The 13602-nt window shown below is 52.6% G+C and overlaps 5 protein-coding genes and 1 pseudogene across 6 annotated transcripts, besides 1 other annotated feature; 3 read left to right on the top strand and 3 right to left on the bottom strand.

Annotated features, from left to right (window-relative positions):
- The first annotated feature begins 129 nt into the window (after nucleotides 1-129).
- Nucleotides 130-2005, top strand: NCS57_00322900 (annotated as a pseudogene). The gene is made up of 2 exons: nucleotides 130-683; nucleotides 814-2005.
- Nucleotides 130-2005: a sequence feature.
- A 1422-nt stretch (nucleotides 2006-3427) lies between these two features.
- NCS57_00322800 (Beta-lactamase domain-containing protein) lies at nucleotides 3428-4825 on the top strand (the record flags this gene model as incomplete). Its single annotated transcript, XM_053053238.1, has 4 exons — nucleotides 3428-3830; nucleotides 3885-4003; nucleotides 4063-4345; nucleotides 4404-4825. The coding sequence occupies 4 exons, from the start codon at nucleotides 3428-3430 to the stop codon at nucleotides 4823-4825; spliced, it is 1227 nt and encodes a 408-aa protein (XP_052918484.1).
- Nucleotides 4826-4867: 42 nt separating this feature from the next.
- Nucleotides 4868-7767, bottom strand: NCS57_00322700 (Zn(2)-C6 fungal-type domain-containing protein; the record flags this gene model as incomplete). The annotated part of the gene is made up of 7 exons (XM_053053237.1): nucleotides 4868-5094; nucleotides 5150-5350; nucleotides 5406-5635; nucleotides 5690-6151; nucleotides 6201-7505; nucleotides 7556-7587; nucleotides 7639-7767. 7 exons carry the CDS (start codon nucleotides 7765-7767, stop codon nucleotides 4868-4870), a joined length of 2586 nt encoding a protein of 861 aa, XP_052918483.1.
- Nucleotides 7768-8488: 721 nt separating this feature from the next.
- Nucleotides 8489-9811, bottom strand: NCS57_00322600 (PKS-ER domain-containing protein; the record flags this gene model as incomplete). The annotated part of the gene is made up of 4 exons (XM_053053236.1): nucleotides 8489-8533; nucleotides 8594-8710; nucleotides 8762-9616; nucleotides 9668-9811. 4 exons carry the CDS (start codon nucleotides 9809-9811, stop codon nucleotides 8489-8491), a joined length of 1161 nt encoding a protein of 386 aa, XP_052918482.1.
- A 469-nt stretch (nucleotides 9812-10280) lies between these two features.
- On the bottom strand, nucleotides 10281-11278 carry NCS57_00322500 (Amidohydro-rel domain-containing protein; the record flags this gene model as incomplete). Its single annotated transcript, XM_053053235.1, has 2 exons — nucleotides 10281-11170; nucleotides 11221-11278. 2 exons carry the CDS (start codon nucleotides 11276-11278, stop codon nucleotides 10281-10283), a joined length of 948 nt encoding a protein of 315 aa, XP_052918481.1.
- Nucleotides 11279-11766: 488 nt separating this feature from the next.
- Nucleotides 11767-13245, top strand: NCS57_00322400 (uncharacterized protein; the record flags this gene model as incomplete). Its single annotated transcript, XM_053053234.1, has 1 exon — nucleotides 11767-13245. The coding sequence occupies one exon, from the start codon at nucleotides 11767-11769 to the stop codon at nucleotides 13243-13245; it is 1479 nt and encodes a 492-aa protein (XP_052918480.1).
- Between the last annotated feature and the right edge of the window lie 357 nt (nucleotides 13246-13602).

Genomic DNA, 13602 nt, shown 5'->3' with positions numbered 1-13602 from the left:
CTTGGTTCTCGTTATGAGTGTCTCGCTCTTCCCGTGCTGATCCCTCTCATAAAGGCCTGTCTGTCTGCTTTCCAAACGGTTTTCCTTCTCTCTTGTTTCCATCTATCCCCACATGTATTAACCCCAGACGCCTTTGGTGGTTTTCAACTGTGGTATTGGGCCATCTCGACGAATCCTCAGCCACTCGACAACATGTCCTCTGACGAAAAGGACTCCTACAAGGGCGTTGCCAGCCCCAACCCGGAGCTCAGCAACAACAATGAGGGCGACAATGCCGACGGTCTGCACCGTCGTCTGAACAACCGTCAAATCCAGCTCATCGCCATCGGAGGCACCATCGGAACTGGTCTCTTTATCGGTATCGGCGCCGGTCTGGCCAAGGGTGGCCCTGGTAGTCTCCTAGTCTGCACGGCTCTCTACTCTTGCGTCCTGGCCCTCGTTAACAACTCGATCGCTGAGATGACCACCTACATGCCTGTATCTGGTGGCTTCATCCGCCTTGCTGGTGCTTGGGTCGACGACGCTCTCGGGTTCATGGTCGGATGGAACTTTTTCTTCTACGAGGCTCTTCTGATCCCCTTTGAAATCGTCGCCCTAAATCTCGTGCTATCCTTCTGGAACGACAATATTACCAACGCCGGCCCGACTGCAGGATTCTGCGCTGCCATCATCGTCTCATATGGGTAAGGACTGAACCATGAGTTGAATCCTGATGTCCATCGTCAAGGAAGCGCTCTACATGGTGTCGTCTCATACTTCTCCCGTGCTCCTTTCTGTGTGTATGCATGCTAAACTCTTTGTGCCCCTATCTAGTGTGCTAAATGTCCTTGCTGTCGGTGTCTTTGGTGAAGCCGAGTTCTGGCTCTCTGCCGGCAAGGTGATCCTCATCTTGATCCTGTTCGCCTTCACATTCGTGACTATGGTCGGCGGAAATCCCCAGCATCACGCTTATGGCTTCACCTACTGGAAGGATGCCCATGATGCCTTTGCTACCTATCGCACTGAAGGTGACCTTGGACGTCTTGAGGGCTTCATGGGCGCCATGGCCGCCGCAGCCTTCTACGTTGTGGGCCCCGACTACATCTCCATGGTTGCTGCCGAGGCCAAGCACCCCAGCAGGTACATCAAGACGGCCTTCAAAACCGTCTACTTCCGCTTCGGACTGTTCTTCATTGGTGCTGCCCTGACATGCGGTATCGTGCTGGACCACAAGGACCCCAAGCTCGTGTCGGTGCACCTCGGTGACGGCGACAGCTCTACTGCCGCCGCTTCCCCCTATGTCATTGCCATGAAGAACATGGGTATCGATGTTCTCCCCCATGTTGTGAATGCGTTGCTGTTCACGACCATCTACTCTGCCGGCAACACATACACATATTGCGCCACCCGTTCGCTCTACAGTCTCGCCCTCGAGGGACGTGCCCCGGCTTTCCTCCGCAAGACGACTAAGAACGGCGTGCCCATCTACTGCTTTGCCGTCACCATGCTCTTCCCGCTCTTGTCCTTCCTGCAGCTCGACAGCAGCTCTTCCGAGGCTCTGAGCATCTTGCTCGCCCTCATCACGGGCGGAGGCATCGTGGACTACATCACCATGAGCATCACCTTCCTCTTTTACTACCGCGCTTGCAAGGTGCAGGGCGTCGACCGCAAGAAGATGCCCTACTACGGTTACTTCCAACCCTACGGCGCCTGGATCGCCCTCGTCCTGCAGATCGTCGTTGTCTACACCTATGGATACACCTCGCTGGCGCCATTCAACGCCAAGAACTTCTTCTCCAACTACACCATGCAGATCATCGCTCCCTTCCTTTACCTCGGCTGGAAGCTGCTCAAGGGAACCAAGCTCGTCAAGGCTGAGGAGTGTGACCTTGTCTGGGACCGACCTGTGCTTGATGCGTATGAGGAGAGGATGATGATCCTGGAGCCGCCGACGAGCTTCTGGACTGAGACGCGGGATATGTTCCGCTTTAAGCAGAAAAAGTCTGTTCCTGATGTGCATGTGTAAGGCACAAACCAACGTCAGGTAATGGAAGCAGATGATGAGGCATGCCGCGCTCTGGCTAAACGCCAGATGGGTGAGCTTTGGACCTGCTGGCCAATTGTTCTTTGAAGAAGGCAACTAAGCTTGGTAGGCCAGCCAATGGCTCCTTTGATTTCGGCGTACATGAGCACAACTGCTCTGCCTCACGCTTCGTGAAGACCGCTGGGCGGTTTCTTTGGTGATACCCCAAAAAGTGTCGCTCCAACAATGGAGGTTATACGACCGCGCAACTTGTATCTAGACTGCATTTTGTAATGGACATAGAATACATATTATTCCACGGGCAATGTCTTGTGTACCAATTGATGCCATTCATGTTACGCGATGAACAACATCTAAGCGACGTGGATAAATGCGATGGAAATCGTTGGACTGCAGCAAAGTCATGAAAATGCTGCTCTCGGCCGACGAAGCCTTTTTTATACGCTTTCACCACCCGTCAGCCAGGTTCGCAATCTCTATCGGAGGTGTGGTCTTTGAGGGGGGGAGAGGATGTTTGACACACCCACGACGAGGACGACGGAGGAGGGGGTATAGCTAGGGATCTTCCATAATTAGGCTCATCAATATCTCTTCATAATTTTATGATGCCAATCTTTGGGTACCTGTGATCAGATGATTAGGTAAAGTTAGGGCTTGTTGCTGTTTTTTCTACCTATTCTTTACAATCCTTATTCTGGGATGTACCTAAGTATCATATGTGCCATATTTCTGGCATAAAAAATCTGGGAAGGAGGACCATGCTCCTCGAAACCGGCTCGCCAAGGTAGAGAGCATGCCCACCACATTGCTTGGTTGTCTAAGCATGGACTTGAAGTTGAGAAGGACGGCAACACGAAACTCTACGGTTAGGATGCCAAATATTTATCCACTGGAGATGAAGTTTCTGGAGATGAGCCTGGTGAGGAGCATGGACTCCAATATACCCGCAAGCTCGCTCCAGCTACAGGCCCAGAGATCATCACCTACGAAGCAGCCCCCCTTTTTACCGCCGACTTGTTGAAGAGTAATTTAACCTCATAGCAAACCAAGAAGTGACCTGGACCAAATCAATAATGGCAGCCTGACATCGTATGATCGTAGACACATCGATGCTGTGTTTCTAATTTTCCACCAAATTTGCGTAAAACTCAGTGGAAAAGCAACGACTGGTGCGACAGACCGTTGGCCAGATTGTTCCCAGAATGCCAACTCATGGGATTGTGTTGGCGGAAGCGTCTCCGGATGGAACATCACCCGCAACCATTCCTATCCTGGAGGCGGAAGCCATTCCGCCAAGCGTTTCTTCTATTAGGATAAAGTAGGCTCGTATTTAGATATAAAGAGTCTAGTACCAGTTCCTCACGATTTTGGTCGGGCTTCCTCACATGCTGTTCGCTTTCTACCATGGCGCCTCATCTCCTCCCTTCCAATGCCACCGAGGGCCTTCGAGAGCTCCTTAATAGTGCCTGTCGGACTGATCTGCCCTGTGCCAGTGCTACGGTTGTGAGTGCCACATCCGAGCTGTTTCATCAGGAGACAGTGCCAAGCATTGGTCAGGACGATGATGGGCAGTTGGCGCACAAACATGAATGTGACGATCGAATCTACTGGCTCGCCTCTTGCACGAAACTCGTCACGGCAATTGCCTGTATGCAGCTGGTGGAGCAGAAAAAGCTCTCGCTAGATGATGGCAATCAACTGGAAGGACTTTGTCCCGAGTTGCGAGACGTCAAAGTCCTCGAGAGTGATGGATCGACGACAGAGAAGAACAAGAGGATCACATTAAGGATGTTGCTGACGCATACCGGTATGTATATTTCTCTTGTTAAAACCTAGTCTCAGCTTCTGATTTCCTCTCAAGCCGGTTTCGGATACTCGTTCCTCAACAAGAAGCTCGACAAGTACAACGAATTCTCTGGGTCGGTCCCAGAGATGCATCAACCGCTAGTAAACCAGCCGGGGGAGCGATTTGAATACGGGGTATGGCAACGTTTTGGTATTCTGTCCTTTTGAGCTTTTTGTCTAACCAAGTCTCCCAGATCAGTATGGACTGGGCAGGCATCGCCGTCGAGCGTGCCACGCAAACCAAGCTTGACGACTATACGCAAAAATACATCTTTGAGCCATCAGGTATCAAGGACATGTCTTTTCTCCCTTCGAAGGACATGAGAGCATGCCTAGCTGGTTTTTGGCAGCGTGACGCAAACGGCCGTCTGAGCCCACGGCAATACCCTCTGAGCAAACCCTTGGTCCCGGATCAAGCGTCGGACATGTTCCAGAGTGGTGGCGCCGGGCTATGGGGGACTACTCGCGAGTATAGTAGTAATGCGCCCTCCCAACTAGTCTTGATGGAAAACTATTGTTCTAACCATGTCAATAGAGCTTCTGAGGGTTCTGTTAAACAACGGGACCTCTCCCCTTACTGGCAAAGCCATCCTCCAGCCCGACACGGTCGAAACGATGTTTGAGAACCAGTTGACTGGAGATCCGGACTTTGCTCGCACCAGCCTCCCAGCGGTGAAACCTGAGCTGGTATACCCGTCCGAAGAACTGTACCCGCTCTGCCCGGATGGTGAGCCGCAGGGATGGGGACTCGGCTTCATGATCTCGCCAGGCGTGACGGGACGTTCTAAACACACGGCCCACTGGTCCGGCTTGTCCAACTGCTTTTGGTGGTGTGATCGGGAAAAAGGGGTGGCGGGTATAGTTGCGTCCCAGTTGCTGCCTTTCCCCGACCTCAAGGTAGTGCAGCTATGGGCAAATGTTGAAGAGGCCACCTATAATGGCCTCCAGGAGAATTGAGGTTCGATGTGTTCGTCTAGACTGGAGGGTGGTGGGTAGTTACTAAGGGGCAATATCTGCTGTCCCATCAAAGAATGGAGCCAATGAAAACCAATCCAGACCGTCTGTGTTTACCCAGTTACTATCCTCTTCGCCGAGGCCAAGGGCGAGTGTTGAGGGGACGTCCTTTCCAGTAATCAGGTCGAGTCCCAAGTGTCTGGCGTCAACGGAGAGGGTAGGCTGATGTCCCTCTAACGACGATGTATGAGGCTCGTCCATCATTCTATTTCCTTGGCCCACTTAGTTATTATGATAATCGCTGGTGGGTAAAAGTCTTGTACATACCACTGTTGTAGGATGATGCTTCCTGCTCCAGGAGTTCCAAGATTCTGATACAGCGTGATGCAGATCGGCTTTGTACTTGATACTCGCGAAGAAAGGTCAAACATCGATTCCAGTCAGTCATCAGAGAGGGTTGGTCAACGTCGTTATACTTGGACAAACACAAAGAACTCAGAAGAAGAACAAGAGCGCAGCCGTGTATATCTACCGTGGTTAGCACTGGGGGCATGTCTCGAAGAATGTCCAACTGGTAACTTACAAAGTACGTTATACCAGGGTGGTGGTAGGAGGTGAGCACGAGAGCGTGAGTTTTCTGTTATCAGATGAACAAGCTCTTGTGCGACAGACGCACACAAATTCCCGGTCTTTATCAACATGCTCTGTCGCATGCTCGCATTGGCTGTACCAAGCCGGGCTGGCACCATGTCTTTTGAGTCGCAGAGTTCCGACAATGAAGGCCTTAGCAAGATCAGACGCACATAAAGAAACCTGCAATGCTTAGCCGACGTGCAGGGGTTTGATGAATTCACAGTAGTAACGTACCTTGCTTTGAGTACTGTAGCTTGTCGGCAAAAGATGGTTGACCTCTTCGACCGTGGACCGCCCAAAGACGAGTTCTCGATCGAGTAGCTGTCGACTTGCAGATGCGCCGGTAGATTTCGGTTCCACGCATCAAGCTCGCCATCTAAATCAAGCAATTTTTGTAGCCCGGCGTTACTAATTCCCTTGCGTTGTGACTCGTCTACGCCGAGGCTTGAGGTGGACGCACCCTCATTCTCTGAGCCTTGGTGGTAAAAGGAAGTGAGGACTTGGCCGAGAATATCTTGTAGCTTGATGGCATGAATGTAGCATTCCACACGGCTGGGCATATCACTTGGCTGAGACCCTGGACTATGGGGAAATCGCGTCAATAGTTCGTCATCGATGGTCGATGGAAGTGAGAGTCGGCTGTGCGCCGCACCCGAGTGTATCATAAGGGGGCGTCCATAAGTAAGTGAGAGGATCCTATCAGAATATTAGAGGAACGAGGTTGGTAAAGCCTGTAAGCACTCACCGGTCGAGCAAGACACACCCAGTCCAAGCGCGTCGGCGCATTTCCTCTTCGAGCTGGTCGGCTGCCTGACAGTTGCTAGCATCGCCTTCTTCCCGCTCTTCAGGTTGAAGGTGCAGTCCTATTCCCTGGGCGACACGGATTGCCATCCCAATGATATTCCAGCACGAACTCGTGATGTCTCTGGTCTGGAGGTACTGGCCCATGAGAAGAAGTACCTGTACCAAGGGCGTACTTCCGCTTTCCAGCAAGTCGAGGCCGAGGAGGCTCTTTGCGCGCCTGAAGAAGGTATAGCTGATGTCGTCTCGTTCCTGTTGAGTGAGCTCCGTGTTGTGAAGCACGCCCAAAGCAAAGACGACATTGAGCATGCAGTGAAACAAGGACTCGTTGAGGGTACTGTAGTATCCATTCATGGAACAAGTGGCTCTGTTTTCTTGTGGAGATGTCTGAGGCGTCCAGAGTGTGAGATAGCGATCATAAAATGACGGCCAATGCAGGAATGGGTATAGAGAGTGCACATATGTCCAGAAGAGGTTGACGAGGCGATCCGCGTCAGTTCGAGGGGGAACATTCATTCCAAGCATGGGGTGGAACTTGTCGTACCCAGAGTTGAGCCATATAGATGACATGGGCGATGGTTCGCTTGTTGACACCATGGTGCCATCTTTGCCCGTCGAACAGTTACCAAGAAGCCAAGGCACGTGTCCGCAATTCCGTCGGCCCATGACACTCCGGGCCTCACGGAGAAGGCTGATTGTGCTCGAGGGGCCGAAGTAGTCAGATGGGTGTTTTGATGATTGGGGATTCGCACCATGTATGGACACGACGACTCCCATGGCGTCCATCGCGGGCTGTTCTGCCCCTGTGTCGGCCATGGCTGGTTTTTCGATCCCTTTTTCGGGATGATCTTTTGGGGGAGACACAAATGCGGAAAGTGGTCCAAAGCTCAAGTTGGCCCAAGGCGCAGAGGTTTGCTCTGAAGCATTATCGATAGGTGCTACTGCCGTGGATTCCAACGGCGAGGGTATTCCTAGATGGTAAGAACCCATTGCATCCGCCCCGTCAGGTGCATCATCTTCGGGCACGCGAAGACCATGGTCAGTATCGAGCTGTGGCCTCTCATCTGGGCTGTCATTGTGGTCGTCACTATCGTCTTGAGCAGGGGGTACCACAACCGGAGAGCCTTCTGGCAAGACGACAGGGCCACCGAGTTCGCCCTCAGATGGAGGGATGTGTACGTTGATAGTACCTGCTAGCCTCTGTGTATCCTCCAGCTCTCTGACGCGACTTTTGAGCTCCTGAACATAACTGCAAAATCGTCTTAGACTCGGGATGTGTAAGTGCTCACGTGGGCTTACTTGTTGCTCCACCATCCCTTGCTGTTTCTCTCCTGATTCCATATGCATCGCGGGGCGGAACGGGTTTTGCATGCTCCACATACGGGCTTGACTCCATCACACTTGCGCTTCCTATCGCGGCACTCCTCGCAGGCCAGGGCAGTTCGGCGCCGTTTCCGGGGAGCTCCTGAGTCAGGAGAGTCGAGTGTTGTCTTGGAGGTCGGAGGAGCCATGGGGAGGGAGCAGGGAGCTAAAGGGGGATTGCTTCAGAATTAAGATGTTGCATGTCTCAAGGCCACGAGACTCGTGAGAGGAGTTTGGAGGGAAAGTCAATTTATTCGCCTGTTTCTACCCCGCATTCAAGGCCCGGAAGACCGCCACTAAATCTGAACTAATCTCTATATCCGGGGTGCCGAGAAGTTGTGGTGTGGGGTGATGGGGACCAGGAAGACACTGACATCACCATCACAAGGGGCCACCTCGGACATCGAGGACAGCTGGCTTCGGCCTCGCGGGAGGGCTCATGTCGAATAGAAGGGTCTGAGAGTGGGTACGGGGGCTCAATAGCTTCATATTGCAATCCATTACTAGGCAAGGAAGATGGCGCTTGGGAGGGCCGTTCATGCAACAACGATCCATTTTTACGGAGTCTCTGGCAACCAGCCTGGTCTCGTGGCCAGTCATACCCAGGATCTAGCCTACTGCACAGCCCATTGTCAAGTACCTACAGTATCCATGTCCCGGAGCGTTCGGCTGGAGGAGGTGACTTGTCCGTGGCTGGTCTGGCGCTAGCGGCTATGCTTCCGCAAGTACCTCGCTAGGGGCGGAAGCATATCCGGACAACAACCAAAGCCAGTATCAACGGCACTGAGCCGAGAAGACGAGGATACAGGGAAGCCACGGCAGTTACTGGCCTATATGAGTGCCGGGATGGAGATCAGGACATGACGGCGGCTAGTCCTGACTGATGTTCTGCCACGACAACACCGGCTTGATGACCTGCAATACACAACCCGTTAGATATCACACATTCGTAGTGCTTAGCGGTGGATTACTTACCCGTCCTGCTTTGAGATCTTGAATCGCCTTATTTAGATCCTCCGCAGGGTAGCATTTCGAAATTCTGTCGATGGGGAATTTGTCGCTGTAGTATAACTTGAGCAGCTCCGGGATCAACTTTTGTCACATAAGCCATCGAGTATATCACGGGCAAGTAGGGAGACTTACTTCTTGAGGATTAGAGAACCCTTCGATGATTCCGACGATGCGTTTGCACGACAGCAACAGGTCCAACGCATTGACTTGAATTGTTGCTGTTGGCTGTGGGACACCCACCAGCGCCAGCGTTCCCTCGTGAGAGAGCGCCTGGACAGACGCCTGTAGGAGAGTTGCAACTCCTGTCGTATCGATGATGTAGTCGACCCCATCCGGGAACTTGTCTCTGATCGCAGCGTTGAGGCCCTGTCCAGTGCTCGTGTCGATGATATGCGTGGCTCCTAGCGACTCGGCTAATTGGAGTTTTTCATCAACAAGATCGACTGCAACGAGATGTTCCACCCCGATCGCTTTGGCTGCAAGCATGGCAGCGAGACCGACAGCACCCATGCCTAGGACTGCGACTTTGCTGTTGTTGTGAGGCCGGAGGACGTTCAAGACTGTTCCTGCTCCTGTCAGGTAGCCGCATGCGAGGGGAGCCAGGAAGACCAGGTCTTGGGGCTTGGCCGATATCTTGACCACCGAGTTCTCGCAGACAACCGCCATCTTACTGAAGGATGACTGTCCAAAGAATTGGCCAAATACGGGTGCACCGTCGGGCAGTGAGATCGGTGAAGTTGCTCCGGGACTCTTACGTCCAGGGTTGATAAAGTTGGTCTCAGTCATTTGGGAACAGCTACCGTATCGTTTCTCGAGGCACCCTCGACACTGTCGGCATGTGTGAAATGAGAGCACAACCGTATCGCCCTCCTTTAGGGACCTGCCAGACACGCTTGATCCGACGCCTCGTACAGTACCGAGTCCCTCGTGGCCGAGCACCACTGGATATCCCCCAATTGGCATGCCACCTTGCTGAACAACAAGATCCTAGAGCTGCATTTTAGTCTTCAAGTCCACTATTTGATCTAGGTAACGTACCGTATGGCAAAGTCCGGTGTATTTGATCTCCACTAGAACTTCATTTGGTTGCAGTCCGTCGAGCACAACATCTCTGAGTTCAAAAGGTCCGCCTCGCTCGGCGACGACATAGGCTTTGGTAACAGTCCTTTTAGTATCGGGCATTGTTGCAGGGCTCTTGAAGACAGATAAGAGGGAAGTCTAGACGGGTTGCGAGATGGGATAGAATAAGTGATGGACAAGGTCAGGGGGGATGCCATGATGAGATCCTTAGGCCTCTTATACACGAGGCTGCCCTGGCAGTCCGCGGGAACGTATCCGCCACGCAATTTCCGCATTTCTGGCTGTAACCTGAAGCTGATCCGCATGAAACTAGGACGAGGTGAATATTATTCTGCTGTTGGGACTAAGAAGCACTGGTTCACTTGCCATTAATTTCAGACAGACAACAACATGCACTTCACCTCACCATAACTGATGACGAAACATAGAAGCACTCAAGCACAATTCTAACGTGCAATTCAACTGCCGTAAATTTGTTCCACACGATATCCGATGTTTAATTTGTTAAACTATAGGATACTGTCTGAACCATACATCCAAATCTCTGCGGTCCCCGGATCAAGTTCCGCTCTCAATTCTTAAAACGGGGGAACAAAGAGAGAGCGTTGTCGCGGTTAATCTGGTTAATCAAGTCCGTATCCTCAAACTTGTACGAATCAAGCCCACTCGTGTGGAAATCGATAATCCCGTCATTGGCATAAGGCGTGTCGCTGCCGTAGAGGAGATGTCCCGGCTTGGCAAACTTCTCCAGAACCCGCAGCACATTCTCTGAGCCAGCCACGGCTAGATCGTAATAGAAATTCCGAGCATCGTCCAGAAACTCGTCGAGCTCTTCCTTGGACTTGGGCAGGATGCTCGCAGGTCTTCCAATGAGGTAGGGCAGCACACCGCCTCCGTGAGAGAGAATGATCTTGCAATTTGGGTTATTGCGGACAGTCTTGTTGTAAATCATGTCCAGAGCGGTCGTGGTGGACTCGAAGGGGTAGCGGATCACTGGCTGAGGAAGGCCGCTGACTTGACTCGTATCGACAGGATGGGTAGGGTGGACAAATACGACGGCGGAACGGCGGTTGAGCTCAGCCCAAATGTCCTTGAAATCAGGGTGGCCCAGGTAGTGATTATCAGTCCCGTAACGGGTAAACAAGGTCACACCGTCCGCCTTGAGGGTGTCGAGGGCGTAGGCAATCTCGGCAAGGGCCAGCTCCTTATCAAGAAGGTTCGGTAGAGCGGCAAAGAAGCCGTATTTCTTGGGGCTATCGTCTCGCAATTTGGCAGCGTACAGGTTAGCCTTGCGGGCGAGCTCTGCCGATGCTGCCGGGTCCTTGAGGATGCAGGCACCCGGGGCAGTCAGCGACAGGATGGTGACATCTATGCCGAACTTCTCGTTGACGGCAGCATCTGACTCTGGGGTCCAATCAGGTACGAACCAACCTGAAGGGTCTCCGCCTGAGGAGATGACAGCTGGAGGGAGGTGAGATTAGGACGACGAATGTGCATGGCAGAGAACGGACCTTGACGATAAAAGTCGGGGACAAAGTGGTGGTGGACATCGATTCTGTTAGAAGCCATGTTGAGTATAGATCCTTGTAGTCAATAAAAAGTGAGAGATGTTCTGAAATGTGGAGTGAAGATTTTGAGTTGCAGTGAGACAGAGTCATTACCAAGGCATATCCCGGCCATATATTTGTAGACTCACTCGCTCGCACCGAGCCCGAGAAGCCGGAACACATCCCCAGCTTCCCCAGATTTCTGCCAGATTTCTCCGCGGGTTTGAAATCCAGACATGGTGTTCCCGCCTCAGCCGCCCCGGATGCTCATCCGCAAGGTTGGATGGTGTGGCGACTCTTCCCCTTTTGACCACAACTCCACCGGCAATCGCTTCCCCAGACTGTCTTGACAACAGTATCCGGATCAACATCCGCAGAAACTGCAAAACCAATTAGATGAGAGCCGGATATCGGCCTATTTTAACGCCATGTTCTACTACCAGGCATAGACTCGTCATTGATTCACGCATTCATCCCCACCAAGCATCCTTACATATCACGCACGCAAATATGGACACCAAGTCAGCTCGGCAATTCGATGGCGTATATGACGTTGTCATCGTGGGTGCAGGAATATCCGGCATCAACGCCGCCCACCACATCCAAGAGAAGCTCCCAAATCTCACCTACACGATCCTCGAGGGCCGTGACAGCCTCGGAGGCACCTGGGACTTGTTCCGCTACCCAGGTATCAGGTCCGATACGGACCTGCATAGCTTTGGCTTCAGCTGGTTCCCCTGGGTGGAAAAGCGTGCCATTGCTGATGGGGGATCCATCGTGCGATATCTGCGCAACGCGGCTGAAAAGGAGGGGATTGATCGCCACATGCAGTTCAAGCGCAGAGTTATCTCTGCCAACTGGGACTCGTCGGACCAGTCATGGAGTCTAGTGGTTGCAACCGATCTGGGTCAAACTCTCGAGTACCAGGCGCGGTTTCTGATCCTGGGAACAGGTTACTACGACTACACGGAGCCACGAACACCTGACATCCCAGGCCTCAACAGCTTCAACGGACAAGTGATTCATCCGCAGTTCTGGCCCGAGAATCTGGACTACGCCGACAAAGAGGTTGTCATCGTTGGCAGCGGCGCCACGGCCATCACACTTCTACCCAACCTGGCCAGCAAGGCGAAGCAGGTGACGATGTTGCAGCGGAGCCCGACGTATATCCTGTCCATCGACAACAGCACCGGCAATTCGTGGTTCCATCGCATGCTACCGGAGCTATGGTCCTTCAAGCTCAGCCGCTGGGCATTTATCTGGACGACTGCCATGATCTTCTACCTCTGTCGCGCGTTTCCCCGCGCTGCGAGATCGAAGCTTCAGCGTTGGGTTGGGGAGCAGCTCCCGGCACATGTCCCCATGGACCCTCACTTTACGCCTCTCTACCGACCATGGGATCAGCGACTTTGCTTCAGCCCCAACGGAGATTTCTTCAAAGCTATCCGGGAGGACAATGCAAACGTGGTGACGGACCGCATCAGTCAAGTCAAAGGCGACGCCATCATCCTCTCTTCGGGTAAGCAGCTAAAGGCAGACATCATTGTCACCGCGACCGGCCTGAAGCTCAAAGTCGGCGGGGCCATCAAAATCATGGTGGATGGGGAACTCGTCCAGCTCTCGGACAAGGTTGCATGGCGGGCATCCATGCTGAGCGACGTGCCCAACCTAGCCATTATGATAGGCTACGTCAACGCTTCGTGGACTCTCGGCGCCGACGTTACAGCACGTCTCATCTGCCGTCTTCTCAAGCATCTTCAGGAAAAGGGAAATTCAAGTGCTGTCCCTCGGCTTCCCAGCAATGTCCAGCCGCGGCCGCTTTGGGATCTCGACGCGACATATGTTAAGCAGGCCGAGAAGAGCATGCCAAAGTGTGGAGATTCTGGCCCTTGGAAGGGCCGCACAAACTACATTTACGACCTGTGGCGTGCAAGACATGCGAGCATCACTGCTGGACTTGAGTTTTCTTCTAGTGGTGCCAAGGTGTGATAGGCGTTTGGGACTCAAGGCTGATAGGCAGCCGAGGAGAAGCAGTGATCGTACTTTAACAGGTTATGTTCAATAGTAGTGTCGAAGTAGTAAAACATTGTTATTCATAGATTCGTATAAATGACTCGATAGAATTTCCCGTGCGTTAGCCACACTAGATAAAGGCTCCTGCCCGTGATACTGGGCACAAAGATCACGTTTGCGAGGTTCCAAAGCTAAAGAGCAACCAGGCGCTTCGCCCGGCGCAGCTTCATGACAATTGGCTGTGGTTCAATAAAATATCCTGGGCGAAGCTGCTACACTGAGGTAGAATTGAAATAACAAGGCGTGCCTAGGTCTAAATTGCGGCTCATCGGA

The sequence above is a fragment of the Fusarium keratoplasticum genome, chromosome 2, assembly GCF_025433545.1.
Source record: "Fusarium keratoplasticum isolate Fu6.1 chromosome 2, whole genome shotgun sequence".
NCBI lineage: Eukaryota > Fungi > Ascomycota > Sordariomycetes > Hypocreales > Nectriaceae > Fusarium > Fusarium keratoplasticum.
This window is presented reverse-complemented; position numbering and strand designations above follow the sequence as displayed.